Source organism: Cyprinodon variegatus, unplaced genomic scaffold, assembly GCF_000732505.1.
Source record: "Cyprinodon variegatus isolate N-32 unplaced genomic scaffold, C_variegatus-1.0 Scaffold596, whole genome shotgun sequence".
NCBI classification, from domain to species: domain Eukaryota; kingdom Metazoa; phylum Chordata; class Actinopteri; order Cyprinodontiformes; family Cyprinodontidae; genus Cyprinodon; species Cyprinodon variegatus.
Genome location: NW_015151049.1, coordinates 504,115 through 520,885, shown reverse-complemented (window position 1 = coordinate 520,885; position 16,771 = coordinate 504,115). Strand labels below are relative to the sequence as shown.

At 42.9% G+C, this 16,771-nt stretch overlaps 1 protein-coding gene across 1 annotated transcript; it reads left to right on the top strand.

Annotated features, from left to right (window-relative positions):
- The first annotated feature begins 328 nt into the window (after positions 1-328).
- Positions 329-15,904, top strand: LOC107096074 (ribosomal protein S6 kinase alpha-6). Its single transcript, XM_015392564.1, has 22 exons — positions 329-660; positions 4,120-4,179; positions 4,255-4,371; positions 4,447-4,528; positions 4,600-4,680; positions 5,533-5,612; positions 6,073-6,179; positions 7,210-7,247; positions 7,382-7,524; positions 8,237-8,307; positions 8,402-8,490; positions 8,620-8,684; positions 8,989-9,091; positions 9,174-9,298; positions 10,068-10,190; positions 10,503-10,592; positions 10,668-10,826; positions 10,907-11,068; positions 11,183-11,259; positions 12,760-12,877; positions 12,990-13,130; positions 14,807-15,904. The coding sequence occupies exons 1-22, from the start codon at positions 634-636 to the stop codon at positions 14,930-14,932; spliced, it is 2,184 nt and encodes a 727-aa protein (XP_015248050.1). The 5' UTR covers positions 329-633; the 3' UTR covers positions 14,933-15,904.
- The last annotated feature ends 867 nt before the right edge of the window (positions 15,905-16,771 follow it).

Here is a 16,771-nt window from a genome sequence, read left to right as displayed (position 1 = left end):
CACCCCTGGCCCCCCATCTAGCTCCACCCCAGTCTGCCTGTGGGAGACCAGTCTCACCAGTCTGCCTGTGGGAGACCAGTCTCACCAGTCTGCCTGGGGGTGACCAGTCTGTCTGTGGGTGGAGGAGCAGAAGAGAAATCTTCCCGCTGGGACTCTGGATGCTGAGTTAATGTTGCAGCAGCTTTGGAACTGGTGTCATCATTACGTCAGGAATCAGTCAACTTCTTCCAATGTCGTTCATCCACCGGATGTGTCGTCATTCACAGCCTGTGACCACCCCCCCTCCATGCAGTCTGGAGATGCACTGCTCAGCTCTGGACTGGGGGAAATCCTCCACTGAGCTGCGTCATCAATACGTCACCACTCCCATTCACCGACGGTCAGGTACCACAGAAGCCGCCATGTTCGCATCTCTGGCAGGGTAGCGGTCTCTGGGCGAGCCGATGATGCGGTCAGAAGCACAAACACTTCTCCCGCATTGATCCCGCATCCCGTCCCGCAGCCCACGCAGCCCACGGCATCCGAACACCAAAGCAGAACAAGACTTCCACGGAGAAGGGAATCCACGCAGCGTGGAGAGGGGCTCTATGCTGAGTAGGATGCCTTAGACTGAGAGGTAGATCCCGGCACAAGATGGAGGTAACCAGCGCTAGCAGCGAGGTGAGTGGATGGAGCCGCGCTCTGCGTGGGGATCCTGTGGGTGACGTTCAGTTAGCTCTGCTGACCCGTTAGCTCAGGCTAACAGCTGCGCTGGGATGCTAACCCGTTAGCTTAGGCTAAGAGCTGCTCTGGGATGCTAACCCGTTAGCTCAGGCTAACAGCTGCCCTGGGATGCTAACCCGTTAGCTCAGGTTAACAGTTGCTCTGGGATGCTAACCTGTTAGCTCAGGCTAACAGCTGCTAAGGGATGCTAACCCGTTAGCTCAAGCTAACAGCTGCTCAGGGATGCTAACCTGTTAGCTCAAGCTAACAGCTGCTCAGGGATGCTAACCTGTTAGCTCAGGCTAACAGCTGGTTGACTGGGACCGATAATAAATGAGTGTTTTAGTCTCTCTGACTGAACTCCCGCTGAAGCTTTAGTTTCTGCTATTTCTGATTTTTATCTCATAAAAGAATCTTTATTTTTTTAATCTTTGTTTCTCTTTAAGCAGCTCAGGATAAGTTCACTTCACAGTTAGCTTGCTACAGTTAGCATTAGCAAATTATTATTACTTATGAACAAACTCTATAACTTTACTAATTACAGACTCCTTAAAGCTTTAAAACATTAAAGCTTTTATTTATTTTTAACTGTTTTCAGTCTGATAACCAACTTAGCGCTGGTTTCCTTGGCAGCAAGACTTTATTGATTATTGATTTAAATAAACTAGATCAGATAGATCAGTTTTATAGATGTTAAACTCAGCAGAAGGTGATTCAAATAAAGCTATACTACATTTTAAAGCCACTGCTTCCCTTTTCTATTCGTTATTTTTAATCAAATCTGTACTGAAAACAGAAAATTAAACTTTTAAAGGAAAGTCTCTTTGAATCCTTTTCATCTGCGTGTTTTTAAGATGAAACATGTTTGCAAGTTTTCATCTCTATAATCCTGAAAATCTCTGAGATTAACAGCAACTCTTTACATTTAAACTGGGAGGTTTTAATGGTTCCAGTCTTTTCCATTTGCTCTTTAGTCCTTTAATTAAAGTTATAAACTGAGTGACTTTCATCTCTGCCTTTATTTAATCATTAAAACATTACATCTCTCTTCTGGAAATATTAGATCCTTATGTTTGACCTGTGATTAAAAATAATCCACTTTCTCATAATAATAAAGTTTTCATTCTGATAAATTTAATTAATCTAACCTAATTAATCAACACTGTGTTATAAACAAAGAAGCAGAAAATTGTGCCCTAAATTTCTTAGACTTTATTAAAGTTAAAAACATATTAACTCATAAATATGGTTAATGATGGATGTGAAAGTACTATAAAAGCCTCTGCATACTTTTATCTGGAACCTTTTAGAATAACGTCAGCATGTGCTGCTCAGATGGAAACCTTTGACTAGCATAAAAACACAGATTTTAATTTATTATTATCTTGAAGAGAATTATTGTATCAGACTTTCTAAAAACTTTCCTCTGTGAGAAATTTTAGCTTAAGACTTTAATTTTATTCTCAGGATTGGATCCCATTCCTCTGTCATTATCTGTTTTGTAGTTTAATAGAGTTAATAGATTTAATCTAATAGTAATAGAGTAGATTTATGGAGTAGAACTATAAGACATAAAAGTCCTGCAGGTTATCGTGGCAGAGACAGAAAATAGAGATTATTCCTATTAGTTATCCATAACTGTAAAAATTTGGTTATTTATTCTCCAGTTTTATATTATTAAAACACTTTACAGGATTTTATTGTTTATCTTTTAACTCTCTGCTATTATATTATTCTTAGACATTTTTAGTTATTCTACAATTTCTCCATTGTGAGACAATAAAGGGATTTTCTATTCTATTCAAAGCATTTGTCAGGTTTGTTGTAAATGAAGTGAACGTTTATCAGATCATCTGTTGTTGGTCCCTACATTTTTATACACTTTTAAAATCAAAGATGATCTTGGTTTTACTGTTAAAGGTATTGTGGAGGATTTTCACTAATTTTTGAAAAGACTCACGCTCTCCACTTGAAATAAAAAATGCGTGTGCGAGGGCGTGCACGAGCCCATTTCTCCTCGTGCACGCTCTGTTTAACAGTCGCTGTTCTCATCCAAGCTTCCTGTGCCCGACCGACCGCTCCGACTCCTACATCACTATAGAGCGGGGACTATATAGTGAACTTTATAGTGAACTCCGTTAACTGACCCCGTTAGCTAACAGGACGAGCACGTAGGACGGCCTTACATAAACACATCACCAGAATGATTGACAGTTAGGAGGACCACTGATTGAGATGATCCACCCGGAAATAAAAGATCCTCCTCTATAGCTTTAAACTGGCTCTGTGCTGTAGTCAGCATTTCAGCCACTGCTGTTATTTATTAATCATTTTTACAGCAAGAACATTTGTATTTATGAAGAGTTGCTTTTGCACTGTAACCTTTGGGTCGATGCGTTTCAACTCTATGTTTTAATCTCTTTTGGCTTTAAAGGAAAGGTTTGTATGAAAATCCTAGAGACGGTTATGAAAGGGCTGCAAAAGGCCGGCCTGCTGGTGTAGGCTGGGATCATTGGCAGGCTGTGATGAGCCACAGCAAAGGTGGGAGGGAGTATGTATGTGTGAAAGATGGCCGAAGCGTTGCTCTGGCTCTGGACCGGGCGTTTTTACCTAACCTGGTGGGTTTTTTCTGTCCTTCTGAAGTCTGCTGGGCGCCTCGTCGCCTCAGAAGGTTTTAATAATCTGGATGTTTGTTGCTGTTGCTCTGTGGTGGTGACATACTGAAACGTGGTTTCTTGTGTGGATGCACATGAGTTGGTGGCTCCACCCACTGAGTGGGTTTGCGTAGCGCGATGACTCATTCTCCCTCCTCAGAACCTGAGTGGAATTCAGCACAAACACTGTGGACTGAACACAACGCAGGCTGAGCTGCAGCGCTGAGGGGAAATGTTGCTGATGATCTGATTGTGTTTTCATCCACCTGCTGATTCCTCACATTCATCTAGTTTTTCTAACAGGTATCTGTTATTAGTAGAAATAATAAAAGCATTAAAAATAGACTCCTGTAAATGTGAGTAGATGAAAACAGGTGATGATGCTGTTTTTGTTGTTATTAAAATGCATCTTTGTGAGCTGCATTAACCTGGTGGCTGCAGCTGAGTGGAGCTGCTCAGAGGTGGTGTTTTTGCACTAGCTGGGGATTAGGCTAGAATGCTAATGCTAAGGGGCTTTATGGGGGCAGGATGAGAGCAGGACAGCTGGACCAGATTAAAGTATGGACTCCATACTGTTTGACAACAAGCAGAGTCTCAGTTGGGAAGAGTTGAAGCGCATCGCATGTGACTCATCCATAAAATCTGTTGAAAGTAGGCGTGCAGCAGCTGCACTCATATTTCTGCTCAAATAAAAACACGGATGAAGAAGCTCAGTGAAGTCATTTACTGCTGAAGGCTGATGATTGTGCTGATCTGGCCTCAGGTCAATGGACATCAGATGATGGACGAGCCCATGGAGGAGGGAGAGTCTTTCTCACACTGTGTGAGTACTGCTCTCTGACTTCATCACGCCTCTTCCACGCCGCGTCTTTGTCTCATCCTCATATTGTCTGTGCAGGAAGACGGGACGTATAAAGAGATTCCCATCACCCACCATGTGAAGGAGGGCTGTGAGAAAGCCGAGCCGTCTCAGTTTGAACTGCTGAAGGTCCTTGGTCAGGGCTCTTTTGGCAAGGTAAGCAAAGCAATGCGAGTACGATTCCCGCCTTTCCATGACCTGAAGTCTGAGTGCTGTCCCTCTCACTCTCAGGTGTTTCTGGTCAGGAAGATCATGGGTCCAGATGCTGGGCAGTTATATGCAATGAAAGTACTAAAAAAAGCCTCTTTGAAAGGTAACGCCATTTTGTTTGATGTCCACTCAAAGCTTGGCTTTGCTGATTTCTAAGCCTGTTAATCTCTCCAGTCAGGGACAGAGTTCGCACTAAGATGGAAAGAGACATTTTAGTGGAAGTTAATCATCCCTTCATAGTGAAGTTGCACTATGGTAAGAACCAGTTACTCACTGGAACAGAGTTGATCTATTCAGTCATGAGAAAAACTGAGCGTTAAAAGCAGCTTTATCACTGTGGAGTAATCAATCACCAGATGAGTTCGTTTACATTTTTACACCTTTGTTTTCGCTCAGCTCTTCAGTCACATGTCTGGATTTCAACCTGTGGATCTTTAATCTGTTGATTAGAGCAGCTGGGATTATATTAAGCATTACCACCCCCCCACCCCCCCTTTACCTGACTGTTGCTTCGATGCTGCTGATATTCCCCTTCAGCTTTTCTCTGCATTTGGACCAAGCAGCTCTTCTTGGTCCAGAAGGCTTTGGTTCCATCGGGCCGTTTTTCCTTTAAAGCCTTTCAGGTCGTTTCTTTTCTAACTGTAGTGTCATAAACCTCAGATTGAACGTAGCCTGGCCGCCATGCAGACAGCTACAGCTGTCTCAATATTCTGAGCATCACATCTTCTGGGATTTGGTTAAAAACCAGGGAGGTCCACCAAGGACCGGCCGCCATGTTGGATGTTTCCCCTCGTTGGTGATTGGTTTGGTTTGACAATGATGGACTTTTCCAACATGAATGCTGATTGGTTTCCTTTGTGCATTCTGTTAAAACACACACAGGTTGAATGAAGGGAAGAACCCAGCAAAGGTTTCTGCTTTCAGAGGTGCTGATCTTCGGTCAATCAGACCCGTTATTACTGCAGCTGCTGCTTTCCTACTTTAATTATAACAGTAACGGTTCGTTTTTCTCCATGACTGAAAAGACAAACCCATGACTTTAATTTACAGGATGTTATAAATTCATTGATTAGAGTATTTTAAACATTGTTACTTTCTCACCTGCAGCCTTTCAGACAGAAGGGAAATTGTATTTAATCCTGGACTTTCTCAGGGGAGGGGATGTATTCACTCGCTTATCCAAAGAGGTAAGCTCATTTCTAAATACATAAACCAGTTTACTGTTAACCTGCTTCTTTTTCAAACTTTTCCAAACTGTGAAATCATTTTAGTTATTTGTTTGTGGAAAACCATGGGAGCAGAGCTTCAGTGTTAAACTCAGAGGAGTTAAGATGATGTTTCCTAATTTCACTGATAGACGAATCGATCGATTTCTGCTTTAAATGAATGTTTTCATCCTCAGCTCAGCTCCGTTTAAATGTTTTCTGAGCACTCAAACCATGAGCCTCTGCTATGATGGACCTTGTGTTGAAACTTAGAAAGCAGCATCGCTGTGGAGGCAGCGCTTCCCTGAATCGTCTCTGAAACGCTGTTATTGTGACAATAATATCTGTTGATCTGCAGCTTGATCTTAAATGTGTCTGTTTTCACTTTGCTGCTGCATTTCTCCTTGGAGATCAGAGAGTAAATCTGTCCAGTTCTTATTAGGTTATGTTTACAGAGGAAGATGTGAAATTCTACCTTGCAGAGCTGGCTCTGGCCCTCGACCATCTGCACAACCTGGGCATAGTTTACAGAGATCTGAAGCCAGAGAAGTATGCCGCATTTCTCACCTTCTAACCTGCACACACACACACACACTCACACACTCACACACACACACACACACACACACACACACAGCACCAGCACATTATTTCTGCTTCCTTGTCTCTGCTTACATGAGTTTATATTCAAAAACTGTTTGAGTCTAGAATTCATTCATTTTAATGTTATAATATTTATTGTTTCTTCCTCATTAAACAAACTGCTTCAGTTCTTTATCTTTAATTTACGGCTTTAAAGATGGATTCCAGACTGGGATGATGTAATAACTTTATAGATGCAGCATCAATGAATGCATAAACTATTGATAATGTATTGGTTTTTGTCATTATAATTAAATCTACCTGCAGCCTTTGATCTGCTTTTTAAAGCATCTTCTGTAGATTAATCAGGAGTGAGGAGGGAGATTTAGCTGCTTTGTTGTTAAATGAGAGGAATTAAAGATGCAGCAACAGGCTGGATGCTCAGACTGCTCCATGTTGTTCTTCTACCGTCATTATGCTGCGTCTGACTCCTCCTCCTCATCTTTCTGTTTTTCTTTTAGTTTAAATGTGCAGATTTTAGAGGATTTCCTGTGGAGGAGCCACTGGTGCATCTTCCAGTTTATAGATCGCTGATCATTTCCCGTCATTAAAGCCAGCAGACCCAGACGCATCAAAGTGTTAAAGCTGTAGATAGATCCAGATGGATGCTCTACTTTGTGGTTTTCTTTCTAATTTCTAAAGAACATTGATGTATTTGTTGTAAATTTCTAAATTGACTTGCTCTAGTTTTTAACAATCAACTAAAAACTTTTGTTGTTTCAAGATCTCAGTCTGAATCTCCTGGTTTAAAAGCCGTAAGTTAAAGAAAAAACTGAAAGATTCAAACCTTGATCTGAACCACAAATTTAACACAAAGTTATTTTCCTTTGATCTGTCAGAGATCCAGATTCAACCTGTTTTACAAAAAGGAAAATGGCTGCCGTCTCTGAAAAACAAATTTTTATCAAACTAAACTTTCTAATAACTTTTCTTTCAGCATCTTACTTGATGAAGCTGGACATATAAAGTTGACAGGTAGCTCTTCATTTGATTGTGCTCATTAAATGACCTTTATTTCTGTTTTGAAGTTAAATTCTGACGGTTTTAACAGGCTGTACATCAGCATTACTCTGAAGCTATTGCTTTTTCTCTTTGTCCTTTTTCTGCAGACTTTGGTTTGAGCAAAGAGTCAGTAGATGCTGATAAGAAGGCTTATTCCTTCTGTGGTACGGTGGAGTATATGGCCCCTGAGGTGGTCAACAGGAGAGGACACACGCAGAGCGCAGACTGGTGGTCTCTGGGAGTACTGATGGTAACTCATCTAAATCCTCACATTGTTTCATAACACTTAATCACATCATGAAACATGGGGGTGGAAGCATCATGCTGTGGGGATACTTTTCTTAATCAGAGGCACTAGAGCAGGTTAGTGTTAAAGTCATTGGAGCTAATCTAGCTTAGCTAATCTTGATCTAAGCTTATGCGTCAGAACGGCCTAGTCAAATCATGACATTAATCATATTCAAGCCTGATAGCTGAAGTTTATAGATGCTTTTAAGTAGGCATGTCCCAATCTGATATCGGTCCGATATTAGACAATAATTCTAATATTTTATCTGCCGGCTTCTAAACTTTTCCTGCTGATAGAAACTTTCTGCTTCTGTTAAAGTTTCTGTGACTCACTGGTTCATTTTGCAGCATCAGCTGTTTTTATACCTTCTGTTGGCTTCTGGTCCCTGTTTTAGTTTGATGGGCCTTTTCTAACGCTCTACTGTATAAATTAAGGGATAAAAGCCGGAATAATTGGTGCTAATATGGTTTAGTATCTGTGTCGTATCAGAAATGAAAAACTTGCATCTCTACTTAAACTGGTCTGACTGGATTTAAGCTATTTTCCAGAGAAAATCAGTTGGTGTCTAAGCAAAGAAAAACCTTTTATTTGCCGTTTAAAAACCGATGAGCTTTTTTATCTTAATGTGTCTAGATGGCGTTTAATATGGGTTCTGATTTTTGTATATCTGCAGTTTGAGATGCTAACGGGGACGTTACCTTTCCAAGGGAAAGACCGGAATGAGACCATGAACATGATTCTGAAGTGAGTCTGAAACGTTCTGTGAGATTCTGTGAATCTTCTCCGCCTCTCTGCTTTCCCACCTTAACTCGCCGCTCCGTCTTTCTCTCCCACACAGAGCTAAGTTGGGAATGCCACAGTTCCTAAGTTTGGAAGCCCAAAGTTTGCTGCGAATGCTGTTTAAACGTAACCCTGCTAATCGACTTGGTAAGGAAGCCGTAGCTTTACTCCAAGCTCTTAGCTAAAGCTCGTTAGCATCCAGGTAAACCTGATCCTGTGAGGGACAGGAAATCCAACGCTCCGGGTTCAGTGAACCAAAGCGGTTTGTGTCTCCAGGGGCCGGACCCGACGGCGTGGAGGAGATCAAACGACACGCTTTCTTTTCCACCATCGACTGGAATGTGAGTGCTCATATTTCTCACACATAGAGCTCTGCAGCTTCACACCTTCAATCATTTGGCTTCAGGACTAGTGGCCATCAGTCCTGGCTGAGCCATCTAGGTCTGAGAGTGGGAGTCTGGGCAGCGGTCCAGCTCCCACTGCGTCCGCTCTAATAGCCCTGTGTGAGTGTTTAGCAGCCAGCTGGATGCTACTGGCTGCACCGGGGATGGGAGGGGGTTAATCTGCCAGAGAGCTTGACTTCTCCTGAACGCTTGTTCTCCTTCTCCATCCAGCATGTGCTACAGTTTGATTGTTTATTGGCAGAAACTGTTCAGGAGAGAACTTCAGCCCCCCTTCAAGCCTGCAGCTGGTAAACCCGATGATACCTTCTGCTTTGACCCCGAGTTCACTGCAAAGACGCCTAAAGGTTCACGCACTCTCACATGCACATGATGATGGAAACAGTGACAAAGTGGCAGCGTTTCCTGACGTGTTGTCTGCGTGTTCAGATTCTCCAGGTATCCCTCCCAGTGCAAACGCCCACCAGCTCTTCAAAGGCTTCAGCTTTGTTGCTCCAGCTCCGATGGATGAGAACAAGAGCTCCCCGCTGCTCAGCATTCTGCCCATCGTTCAGGTGAACTGAAGCTCTGCACATCTATTTACATCATTCTATAAACCTGCTGCAGATTCTAAGTTAGGACTAAAACTATTGATCAGCCATTATTAAATCATTGTCAACTCATTTAGTAATTATATCCTAGTGATTCCATTCCAGTGGTCCTAGTACCCCCAGTGGTCTGCCAGTGTATTGCAGGGGTTAAAGAAATAAAACAGCTCCAGGATGTTTTGTTCTGTAAAGAACTAAATACAAAAAACAAGAATTTATCAACCAAAAAAAAAAAAAGTCCTAAATCAAGCTTTTCATGAAAGACTAGAGTTTGTATCGGTGCTGTGCACCTTTACTACCTCTCTGCTGGTGAGGAGGCGGGGTCAAAGGTCACAGCTAGAGTCGAGGATGAACGTCCCACTGCTGGGAGCTTCAAGAACTCACTGAGGATTATTTAGCTCATCTTTTTTTCCTGATTTGTCCAGTTTAGATTTATTTATAGGAGATTTAATAGATTATTAGAGATTTCATTTTGTATTTATTTCAGTATTTATTCACATATTTGATTTTTTTTATAATCAAAGGCCCCTGGCTCAGTGTTGAACCCAGGACCTGTTCCCTGCATAGCAACAGTGCTAACCTTTAGCAGTAATAAGGTCAAAATAGAAAAAACATGAGATCCGTGACTGAAGTCATTTGGTAAATTAATTAAAATAGTTTGATAAGATCTGTTTCCAGACTGAACTTTCCTTATTTTGCAGAGAAGAGGGGAAATTAAATTGTCTTCTTGCTGCAGGTTCATGGAGGCTCATCCAAGTTCTCGGATCTGTACGAGCTGCAGGAAGACATCGGCGTTGGTTCCTACTCCATCTGTAAGCGATGTGTCCACAGAGTGTCTGGAGCAGATTATGCTGTGAAGGTAACAGAGCTGTTGGGGTTTCATGTTCATTTCAACTATTTCAGCATCAATGTTCCAGTGATGACGAGTAGAAATGATTAATTATGAGTTCAGGAGGAAAGAATTGATTAACGATTTCAGTGTGAAAGCGAGACTGCTGCAGCGGACAGTCCGTAACATTTCATCCATTTCTAAATCTTTCTGCAGCTGAATTATTGATAAATCTGGGATCACCAGCAGAGGGCGCTGTAGACTAACTTTGTTTCTGTGCCTCTAAGTTTAATTAACCTCCAATTTGCTCCTTTTTGTGTTTTCTGTGTTTGTTTCTCATAGATTATTGATAAAAGTAAGAGGGATCCGTCTGAAGAGATCGAGATCCTGATGCGATACGGACAACACCCCAACATCATCACCTTGAAAGATGTTGGTACCTTAATCTGAACCTTTTAACAGAGCTTTAATGGAGTCCCTCCACTGATGGCGGTGTGGATGTTTCAGGTGTACGATGAGGGCAGGTATGTTTACCTGGTGACGGAGCTGATGAAGGGAGGGGAGCTGCTGGATCGAATCCTCAGGCAGAAGTTTTTCTCAGAAAGAGAGGCCAGCGCCGTGCTCTACACCATCACCAAGACTGTCGACTACCTCCATTGCCAAGGGGTGAGGCGACGCTCCAGCTCGGCCCCAGTCCTGAGCTGAGGGGACGCTGCCACTCATCTCCTCCTCCGGCTTCTCCTCAGGTGGTGCATCGAGACCTGAAGCCCAGCAACATCCTCTACATGGACGACTCTGGGAATCCCGACTCTATTCGCATCTGTGACTTTGGGTTTGCCAAGCAGCTGCGGGGGGGGAACGGGCTGCTGTTAACCCCTTGTTACACGGCCAACTTTGTGGCTCCAGAGGTGAGTCTGGACCTCATGCAGTCTGAAAACAGAGAGAACACCTGGGCTGCCAGGGGGCGGGGTCTCACTTCAAGGAGAAGAAATGAATCCTGACACGTTTCCTTTTCTCTTAAGGTACTAATGCGACAAGGCTATGATGCAGCCTGTGACATTTGGAGTCTTGGAGTGCTGCTGTACACCATGTTGGCAGGGTAAGCGTGCGACCAACAGGGAGCAGAAACAGGCTGCTCAGTTATTGCTTTACTGCTGATTTTCTTTCAGTGAAACTGGCTGAAAAATGCAGAAATGATCCAGCAACAGGATCAAATATGATCAAATTAAACCAGCAGTAGAAACGATGTAAAGCTAAAGCTTTTAGTGGAAAGCTGAGCAGAAGAAATGTCTTTAAAGATCGTTTAGGTATTTTCCTCAAACGTTGAGCCTCCATCTCAGCTCTGCATTCTGCAGGCGATCGTTCTTCTTTAAAACTGTTGCATCTCTCATATTTTGTCTTATTTATTAGACTCTGCAGTGGAGGAGCTGCTCATACAGCAAACAGCTTTTATCTGTTTATTTCAGATTATAACTAACAGCAGAAGCATTGAATAGACCTGATTTCAGTGAATATCAGATAAAACCAATAAAATAAGGACTATTTGTTGCTCTACTGAACAGTTGCTCTGGTTCTGTGTAGTAGAGCAATAAGTCGTTACTCTACAGGAAGCAACAGTGCAGAGTTTTCCTGAATGGAGTCGGTCTTTATTCTATCTATAGCCCCATTTCCACTACGCTCTGAAAACAGATCTATGCCGAGTTCAGACTGAGTTTGTGATGTAAGGCACTACTGCTCTCTAGAGGGAAACAAGCAAACCAACATGGCGGCGCCCGTAACATTCAGGACGTTTGTGGAGAGTCAGGAGAAGAAGGCAGCCTTTGGTGAATTAACTTCAGTCGGCTTTTGGGAAGTGGAAACGACAAACGATCGTCTAATCAGGGCTTCCAGACGCAGGAAATGACGACAGACGATGAGGTTCATCCCGCTGAACAGAATCATCACTGGGAATCATGGGAAGCTAGAATTTTCTGAATAATTACGGAGGCTGACTGAGGAGATGAGGCGAACCGAGCCAGAACTGAACCGCACCGAGCCCTACTGATGGACTCAGACCATGTCAGCGCGGTTGGGTTCAGTTCTGCCATTTACACTCAGCAGTTACCATGGTTACCAGTTTCTAAAGGGTGGTGGAAATGGGGCTAATATCTATTCTATGTTTATTTTGTCCTTCAGAGGCTAAAGAGGCAGAATCCTGGAATAAAGTAGAGACTGAAGCAAAGCTGCATCACGGTTTGGAGGTTAGAAAATGTTTTTATTCCAGAAGGCGGCAGGTAAAGTTCTAGAAACAGCGTTGAACGTTTCATTTCTATAACGGCTCTTTGAAACACTTTGTGCTGCTGGTATAAAACCAGTTAGATCCTCTGCTAACGGCTGTAGGCGGGTCCGGTCCAGTCAGGTCCGGTCCAGTCATATCAGGTCGGGTCCGGTCGTGTCGTGTCGGGTCAAACCTTTCCTGGTTCTTCTCACCAGTATCAGGAAGCGCAGGTTGCTCAGACCTGAACTGAACGCCAGACTGTGGAACATCAGCTGCTTTAGCGATGAAACTGTTTATGATTTTCAGCTTGTGAATAAACGGGAGAATCATTGTGGTTGTCAGGTACACGCCGTTCGCTAACGGACCCAAAGACACACCGGAGGAGATTCTTCTGCGGATCGGATCGGGGAAGTTTTCTCTGACGGGAGGAAACTGGGATACGGTTTCAGATTCCTCAAAGGTAAACAGACTGATTCCTCCTTTAACGCTCAGCACATTTACAGTCCTTCTGTTTGGTTCTTTATGGCACGGTGTAACCATGGCAACGCTGACTGAAGATGTTTATGTTGCAGGACCTGCTGTCCCACATGCTGCATGTTGACCCTCACCAGCGCTACACGGCAGAGCAGGTTCTCAAGCATTCCTGGATAACGTGCAGAGATACTCTCCCACACTTCCAGCTGACGCGCCATGACGCCCCTCATCTGGTCAAAGTGAGCCTGTAGGACACACGATGATGTTCACCATAACATCCTGTTATTCAGCAAGTTAACCTTCAATTAAAACTAGTTACATCAGTTCAGTTTAGAATCCTCTCTGGGCATTTCTTCATCGTTTTAAAAAGCTAGCTAGCGTACGGCTAATCCGCTAACCTTTGCCTTCTGTGTAGATTTGCTGTAGAGCTGAAACTAAGAGCAGACTCTGAATTTCTGCTGCGCTTTAACCAGCTGGCATGTTTCAGGAAACGCCTCCTATAGATCCGCCCTGCTGGTTTTCAGGCTGCAGACAGGAAGCTTTCCATAGGAGGGAAACTAATGGGGAACTTTTAGAAAAAGGATTTTTAAGGTGAAAATCTCAGCTGGCGTTTCAGTTGTAATAATGAACGCTGCGTTCGTGTTTTAATCAAAAAGGCGTCGGGCTTCAACTCTTGGTTTTAAAGTCTCTGGTCGTTTCCTTGCTAACTAGAGAGAAGCTCATCTTTCTTTGCTTTGATGGTTAAAAAAACGGTTTTAACTTGTTTTTAGTGAGAAAGTAGAGCTTGCAGGTCGTCTGCAGAAGTTTTGATTTCCGTACTCCGCTGTCGGCCAGTCGAGGCGCTCGGCGCCGTCAAGCCAGACGAGCGGCGTGAACCACCTGGAGACCTCAGGGGGGGCGGAGCAGCAGTCTTAAAGCACGGCACTAGATCCCTGACAACTGGAAACACGTTCAGTCTGAATACCGAGGATAATTCAGTTTCTATTCTATTCAGTCTATTTCTATAGCTCCAATTCACAGCATGTCATCTCAGGTCACTTTCCAGTTCACCAGATCATCCAGTCGGATTGATTCAGAGTTTTCTCTCCAGCTGATTGCATGGACTCATTGACTCTTCAGCAATCCCTCACACTAACAGCAGGATAACAGGTGAAGGTTAAACCTGATGAGCATCCAGGTTGGATCCATCCCTGACCTCTGGTGACACTTTATCAGTTAGGAAAGGACATGTTTAGTTTTCCTCAGACCAGAGCGTTCTGCATCCTGCCTGACCACATCCTGCTCACCTGGCAGGTAGGATTAGATACAAAACAAACCACTATTTGCATAAATTTAACAAGTAAAAAGAAGAACTTACCAAGACATTTTTGAAAATCTAAATGATAAAATTTATTAAGCAGGCAGTTTGATACATGGAAAAATACATCCACAGATTTATGAAAATTGATTCAAGATCAAAGTTTTTTTTCAGTTATATGCAGAAAAAACCCATAAAACGTTTGTATAAAACTTTCATCATATCTTATCCAACCGAGTAACGCGTCCGTCGTCTGGTTAGGCGGCGCTTTTTCCTGGAAGGTCAAAAGTTTAGATATAAATCTCATCTAACCAGAGTATGATTCTCCGTTTGATGCTGTCTGTGACTGAACTGACGGGGTATCAGAGTAAACTGGGCTAATGCACACCTTCACCTTTACAATTATAGATTGGATCTCACTTTATCTACGTTTATCTATGTTTATCTCAGTTTATCTACATTAACTGTAGCATGTCTCCAAATTCAATTTTTATTGTTGTTTACCTTTTAAACTGGGCTTAAAGAAGCGATCTCTGCTGCTCTGTGTCTGGAGTTTCTGCAGGCAGCCTGTGCAGAATCCTTGGTTGTGTTCTTCATGCTTGTGCTCCTTCTTTCCAGGGAGCCATGGCTGCAACGTATTCCGCGCTCAGTCAGAAGACCAGTCAGCCGGTGCTGGAACCAGTGGCAGCTTCCAGTTTAGCCCAGAGACGCAGCATGAAGAAGCTGACCTCTACAGACATGTAGACTCACGCCGCTCATCCTCTGAGCCTTGGCCAGTCCCCATCCTACGTGTTTCACTTTGACCCATGCAGCATCATGCTCACAGGACAGGCAGGAAAAGCTGCATTAAGGTCGGCCAAAGAGGTTTATCTGTTACTGCTGGGGAGACAGACCTGTATTTATTTCCACAGCTCCATATGCACTCACCCTCCTCGCCTTTCATTCTCTCTTCCTCTCGGGGGGAAGAGAAACACCAGCTGACGTTCTCCTTCACTGTGATTGGCTGATTCAAAGCTGCTTCTTCAAACTGTGCCCCCACCCCCTCCCCAACTGCTCTTCATCGTCACTTTGCCATTCTCCCCCCCCTTTCCTCTCCATGTTTGCCTTTCTGGTCTGGAACTTGTTCTCTTCACCCATGGAGGGTGGTGGAAAGATGATCTTGACTGAGGTTCATATTGAGACTCGTTTCCTTCTTAAGACGTAACTCCAGGATAAGAGTTAAAAAAAAATCTGCATGTGGCAGATTAAAACAGTCCCTCAGGATCAAAATCATTTACCAGCACTTTAGGGAACATAGATGCATGTTTGAACAGAGCCTGCACTTCATCTCCCTTTAAGACTCCATTTGGTCCCATGTCTGCGATCGACCGCCGTATCAATAAAGGTTACAGAAGCTGCTGATGGAATTAGAAGGTAATGATTATAGCAGAATGATTCATCTAAATATATATGTCACTATATATATTTATATCTCTGAATGAATGTGTATGATGATGATGATGATGGAGATGAAGAGCATGTGGTGGAGGGATTTCTCTGGGGGGGGCGGGACGCACCCCGTCGAACCAGAGGTCGAATTAAAGAAAATATTTCCATTGATCTCTCTTCAAAAAGACATTGTGGAAATTGTATGATATTGTATTTATTTCATTTGATTTTTAAAATTCTATTTTTTTCTTTCAAGTTCTGTATATATTGACATTAAAGATCATATGAACATGCATGGCTGCCGTTCCTTCTGAGGCAGGAGGGCCACACGTCTTCCACTTCGTTCACTCAGGAACAGTTCAGGTTTGATCGAAGACCAGAGCAACACGAAAAATGATTATTCTGACTAAATACACATCATTAGCCGCTAGCGTAACATTTCATTAGATTTCATTGAAATAATTTATACCAACATTTCAAGGGAAACGTGTTTATTGATGCAGAGTGATTGAGAAATCTAAAATTCAGCTATTTTTATTTTATATACAACCAATAAAACATTTCTTCATACAGAAGTGGAAAAACCTCTTCAGTGAATCAGGCTGATTTTTCCAGATGCTAAAGGCGTTAGCAGTAATTGAAGTGGAATTAGCTTTAGCAGCTAGCTGATGCAGACGTATCCAGGACGCATTTTTTCTGAGCTGAGAGGAGAAATCATTATTCAGTTAATCTTCAGAGGCCGCTGATTCCCAAAGTTACGCTTTTCAGCGATCTTTAATTGATTTTGCTGTAAAGTTTGTCAACTCATTATTTTGGGTTAATTCTGGAACCATTAGTGGGTCGGAGGCTTTGGAAGCGTGAGGTGAAGTCTAAACTTTGCAGTGTGCTGTGATGCTATCTGCTAGAGAAGGTTTATCCAACCAAAGGTGTTCCCTCTGCTACCTGGACAGCTGGTCGCCTCCATGGCGAGCTGCATGCATGCAGCAAGTCATGAAAAATGAGCCTTTTATTGTGGACAAACATCCGCTCCTGTCGGCAAACATGTCTTAATTTAAACCATGTATAACATTGTGAGATTTTGCAAAACGATTTAAGCAGTGCAGTTACAATGCATGCAAAATATGAACCTTCCAGATCAAATTAAACTGGTTTAAA

Bases quoted from the DNA above. Each gene is read 5' to 3' on its own strand.
- LOC107096074 (XM_015392564.1), top strand. From the start codon at position 634: ATGGAGGTAACCAGCGCTAGCAGCGAG. The intron at 4,681-5,532 runs GTAAGAACCAGT...TCTCACCTGCAG, and splicing joins CATAGTGAAGTTGCACTATG to CCTTTCAGACAGAAGGGAAA. The intron at 13,131-14,806 runs GTGAGCCTGTAG...CCTTCTTTCCAG, and splicing joins ACGCCCCTCATCTGGTCAAA to GGAGCCATGGCTGCAACGTA.